The 5034-nt window shown below is 37.3% G+C and overlaps 1 protein-coding gene across 1 annotated transcript; it reads right to left on the bottom strand.

Annotated features, from left to right (window-relative positions):
• Nucleotides 1-1776: 1776 nt before the first annotated feature.
• Nucleotides 1777-5028, bottom strand: LOC103521604. The gene is made up of 3 exons (XM_008486711.2): nucleotides 4607-5028; nucleotides 2683-3111; nucleotides 1777-2400 (listed from the first exon to the last, which is right to left on the bottom strand). The coding sequence occupies exons 1-3, from the start codon at nucleotides 5012-5014 to the stop codon at nucleotides 2221-2223; spliced, it is 1017 nt and encodes a 338-aa protein (XP_008484933.1). The 5' UTR covers nucleotides 5015-5028; the 3' UTR covers nucleotides 1777-2220.
• Between the last annotated feature and the right edge of the window lie 6 nt (nucleotides 5029-5034).

Genomic DNA, 5034 nt, shown 5'->3' with positions numbered 1-5034 from the left:
AATGACGGGGTTGGCGTACAGGAGCATTCCGAAGCGGTGAAATATTCTTCGCTCTCGGCGACCGAGGCTGAGGATGGGCCTCCTTTTAAGACAGCTGAAATGTCTTGGTTCAGGTCAGCTGAAATGTTGTCTTGGTTGTCAACCTTGTTTTGGTCGTCATTGGGGTTTAATGACGTCTGGAAAGTTTGGTTTTCAGCTGCAGAATCAAAAGTCCCTTTTGGCTGAGGCGAAACTTTTGGTTGAAGATTCAACTGTTTGGTAATCCGCTCAGCATGGGTCTCAAGAAGTGGAGGAAATTCTTGAATGAAAGTTTCGTCAGAATTTCTCCCAATGTCTTTGACAGTTTCTTCAAAATTGAACAAGATTGGTTGGTGGTGCTCGCCATTTTTGGGCACACCCTTACTTGCTGTCAACATCTTCGAGTGTGCCATATGTTGTATTTGCTCTATCATCAAATTTGATCTATCCACTATTGACAAGTCCGCATGCTGTTCCAGGGTATCCTCCAACATGGCGGAAGCCTTCGTCCAGTCGATATCATGGTCAAAAATAAGGTCGGAATAGTCACCATTAACTTTCGTACTATTCCATTCACCATTTTGCTAGACTCTATTGGCGGAATCTGACTCGTCATCAATCGTTTCCAGGAATTTTCTTAGAATACTACTGTCTGGAATTTCGCTATCGAATGAAAATTTCCCACTCTTATTTAAAACTTTTTTTAACTGTTTAAAGTTTAATTAATTATTTATTTTACTAACTTATTTAATTTTCTAATCTGTAAATATGGAGTGTTATGTTTTTGATTAAAATTTTAACTCTTTTTATTGAATGCAAATTCAACGAACGTGCAAGTGATAACGAAATTCGAATTTTTTAAACGATTTAACGATTACGATCGATGTGAGTAGAGCATTTGATAATAGATTTACAAAATTTGGATTCTTTGCTGCTAGTAGGTATCTAATCTCAGGATGTTTAGCTTTCGATTTTAGGATTTTTATTGAGGGCTGTGAAAAGATGGTAGGTTACAGAAAATAGCTAAGTGGCTAAGTCGAAATTGGGTAGGTATGTTTGTTTGTAGGTTGTAGGTGGGGTTTTTAAGATCAAAGGTCTTTTCACGACTGCGACAGGGGTTTTACCGTCCATTCGCTGACTAACCACCCGGCTAGGCGACAGACCACTCTCCCAGCCTGAGTTTGGCTGTAAAAAGATAGCAGTCTGTGATTGTCCAGATGGTCACCCATCTGTATGTCAACCACGCAAACGTTGCTCAACTTCGGTGATCCATCTGGATCTGGTGTAACTCAGGGGTAAAGCCTTCTGGTAAAATTTATTTAGGCTTTAGAACAAGCACAAAAAGGAAAGTAAAAAAATAATAAGTTCAACTCTTGGATTAAGCAATTTTAATGGTTAAAAAGTTTTAAATCAACCAATCACATTGCTCCAAGAGTTACACTTGTAACCAAGTTCTAATCCTGATTGTGGTCCTGCTCAAAAACCAGTTATTCCATTTAACTAAGCATAACTCAGTTACTTAACTGTAGAACAGGCCAATAAAATTACTAGTTAAAACTTCAAAGGTAACTAACTAACACCTTAGTATTAACAAAATTACAAGTTGAAACTTTCTAGTTAACCAACACCTAGGCTACCTAGAGTTGTAATGGATATGACCCAGTGAGCTGGTGACATCATTTGTTTATAATTAAGGTAGGTTCCTAATAAGTAATAAACTAGCTGTTGATAATAAACAAATAGAAGGAAGATTAGTTTGGTGGGAATGAATCGTGGATATTGTGTTGGTAACTTATGTAAGTCTACAGTATCTTACTTAACTTCAGTACATCGCCAGGATTGGTACATTCAATTTTGTAAAATTGAATTCACCACTTTGAGGTGTTTGTGAGGCCCGCCACACATGGAAGCATTGTTTCGCCACTTTTAGCTTGGAGTTGCGCGATGCAGCCTGAAAATCCAAGCCTATGAAAATGATAGAGACCTCTCATACTCTAAGAGACCTAAGTAGCGCGACTCCAGTGTGAGAGGTCTGTATCTTTTTCATGGGTTTGGATTTTCATACGGCATCGCGCTACTTAAAGCGCGCGACCACGCTTCCAATGAGCGGCAGGTTTGAGTCTGCTGTCAAATCGTAACTAGTGTATCAGTAGTGTTGTTTGGTATTGGTATAAGTGGGGCAATCGGCTATAATAAACGTTGTTAGTTAGCTGCCTCTATTTCGTTCGCTTTTTCTTCTCCAACCCGATGTAACATGAGATAGTCACGGGGCGAGAACTCAGTAGTAGTAACTTGACTATTAAATGAACATCCCTCTAATGGAGAGAATTTGATGTGTTGAATATCCTTCACTTCTTCTATAGTACTGAACGAATTGGGGTCCTGAAACAGTAGATAAGTTTAGGTTTTGAAAAGTCATTTTAAAATTCTAAGTAGGTACCTACCCACTAATTTAACGACGAAATATTTCAGTAAAATTCTGAAAAAAAAAGAACCCTAATCGCTATACAAGTATGTATTTAGATTATGTATATATTTTTTTATCCATCTTACGAATACGTCTCTAGATGCTAGATGGATTTTGATCCACGATAATAGTTTTGGGTTTTTTACTTCAAGTTTCAATCGGTCTGCATTTTTACCTGTGAATAAATAACCATTTACCTGTGATCTTTCTGGATTATACACTGCCATTTCGTCTCTATTCCATCCTCTATGTTTGTCCACATCAAGGGTGTCTTCATATTCTCTATGGACTTTTCCATGACTTGGTACCAACGCCAGGTTTACACTCCTTGTGCTGTGGCATTCTTCATCTAGCAATGTTGCAAGATCTCTCATGCTTTCATTTCTCATGGTATTGTTTGCTAATAGGACAATATCTTTTGTAGCCTCACTATTAATAGGACCACTTGGCAACATTGCATGTTCTGATGACGTCACAGCTTGCCTGGTTGCTGACAAGGACAGATAATCGTGAGGAGAAAACTCAGTAGTAGTAACTTGACTGTTTAATGAACATCCTTCTAATGGAGAGAACTTGATGTGTTGAATATCTTTTACTTCTTCTATAGTGCTGAATGAATTGGGGTCCTGAAACAAAGATGGAAAAAAGGCTTCAAATGTTTGTAGGTATCAGTTTTTAAATATTGATGGAAATTGTTAAAAACTCCACTAACGTAAGAACACTTGTGCGTGTTTTCGCTGTCGATTACTACCATATAAGTTATTTCAGTAGATAATGAACGCTTGTTCAAAAGATTTTTGTCACCCTTGGAGATGAAATTCAATTTTATTCATTGTATTAACTTCACAATCCTCATTTGAAGGCTATAATTTTAGAACTATAGAAAATTAAATCTTTGTGTTATGTTGGTTAGGCAGCCCTTAAGGATGGGTTAAGCTTCTACGTATCTATGGTAGTTTACCCCAGTGACGTTAACTTAAGTTAGATTTTCAAAAGGGGAAGCTTTGAATTGATTTGAAATCGCCACTGGTTACCCTGTTAAAAAACAAGATAATACTCGTATGTCATTAGTTCATTTACCTGTGGTTCATTGTTATACATAGCCACTTCATCTCGATTCCACTCCCCATATTTCTCATTCTGGCTATCTTCCCTATGAACTTTGTAATCTTCCAACGTTGCCACATCTCTCGTATGCTCCCTCTGTAAACTTGGCAACATTGTATTGTATTCCATCTTGGCACCCAGCCTCAGATTTTTATTTTATGCCTTCGAGCTCACGGTCAAAACATGAGAGGAACGTTTTAAAAAAACGGGAGAAGAGATGTTTGGAAAATATTTTGAACATATTTTTTATAATTAGGATTTAATGTAGGTACCTCCTATGCCTCTAACGTGATTTTGCTTGTGTAATCCAATTAAAATATTAATTTGTTGGTAGATGTAGGATGGAGGTACTATGTTACCTACACAGAATTCATATGATATATGTGACTTAAATTGTGTGACTTTAGGTAGGTAGGTACCTACCGCAAAACTGGCACGGACATTTAATGCAGTGATTTCTCAAAATTTTGAGTAGCCTTTGCCAGCCTATGTGCCTTGTAAGCGCTTGGTCGCCGGTTAGATTCACGCCCTGGTTGGATTTATGAGGTAGGTATGTACCTATGTCCTACTAGCTGAATCCCGCTAATTCATCCCGAGGCATGGCCAAACTTGTAGAAAAGGCATGGCCGAACTTGTAGAAAAAAAAAAATACCTACGGTCGCGCTGCGCGCTCCCTATTAGCTGCATAGTTATCAAACTAAAAGCATAAACGAAACTGAATGTTGGTCCCCCATTCCCCCCTTTTTTTTTTTTTTTTTTTTTTTTTTTTTTTTTTTACCTACCATTCCACACTTTTTACCTCTCTACAAGTAGGTATTACTAATTTACTAGGGTTGTACCTACATATATAAACATATATAAGGTTTTTCTTCTGTAAGGTTTTTCAAGGTTATGCAAGGTTTCATAACTTTTGATAGACCTTTTTATCTAGGTGAGTTGGACAGGTCACTTTTCTTGTACCCACATAAGTTCTTGGTCTTCTGGAAAACCACAAAATAAAACAAATATACTTACTCCTGTGCCGTTAATTGCTGATGTTATCAATTCCGTCAAACTCTGAGACTGATTAGTGGAGATGTCTGCGTCACAGGTGTCTCTCAGAACAAGACAGTTCCCTATATCCTTATCAATATTATTGGTAAACTCATTCTCGAAATTTCTAGTAAGATCCTTATCAAAACTTCTGGTGAAATCTTTGTTGAAATTTTCGGTAAGATCTCTATGAAAATTTCTGGTAAGGGCCTCATCAAAATTATTGGTAAGATCTTTCTTAACAGTTCTGGTTTCCTTAAAGGTAAGATTTTCGTCAACTTTTCTGGTGAAATCATTAAATATAAGATCTTTGTCAACATTTGTGGTAAAATCCTTAAAGGCAAGATTTTTGTCAACATTTTTGGTAAAATCCTCATTAACAGTTGTCATCTTAGTGGTATGGTCTAGAC

This window comes from Diaphorina citri, unplaced genomic scaffold (genome assembly GCF_000475195.1).
Source record: "Diaphorina citri unplaced genomic scaffold, Diaci psyllid genome assembly version 1.1 scaffold5570, whole genome shotgun sequence".
Classification (NCBI taxonomy): Eukaryota; Metazoa; Arthropoda; class Insecta; order Hemiptera; family Psyllidae; genus Diaphorina; species Diaphorina citri.
The sequence above is the reverse complement of the archived record's forward strand: the minus strand, read 5'-3'. Positions and strand labels throughout refer to the sequence as shown.

Coding starts and splice junctions, on each gene's coding strand:
- LOC103521604 (XM_008486711.2), bottom strand. CDS start 5,014: ATGACAACTGTTAATGAGGATTTTACCAAAAATGTTGACAAAAATCTT. Junction 3,112..4,606: donor CAGCAATTAACGGCACAGGA/GTAAGTATATTT, acceptor TCTTTGTTTCAG/GACCCCAATTCATTCAGCAC. Junction 2,401..2,682: donor ATAATCCAGAAAGATCACAG/GTAAATGGTTAT, acceptor CTACTGTTTCAG/GACCCCAATTCGTTCAGTAC.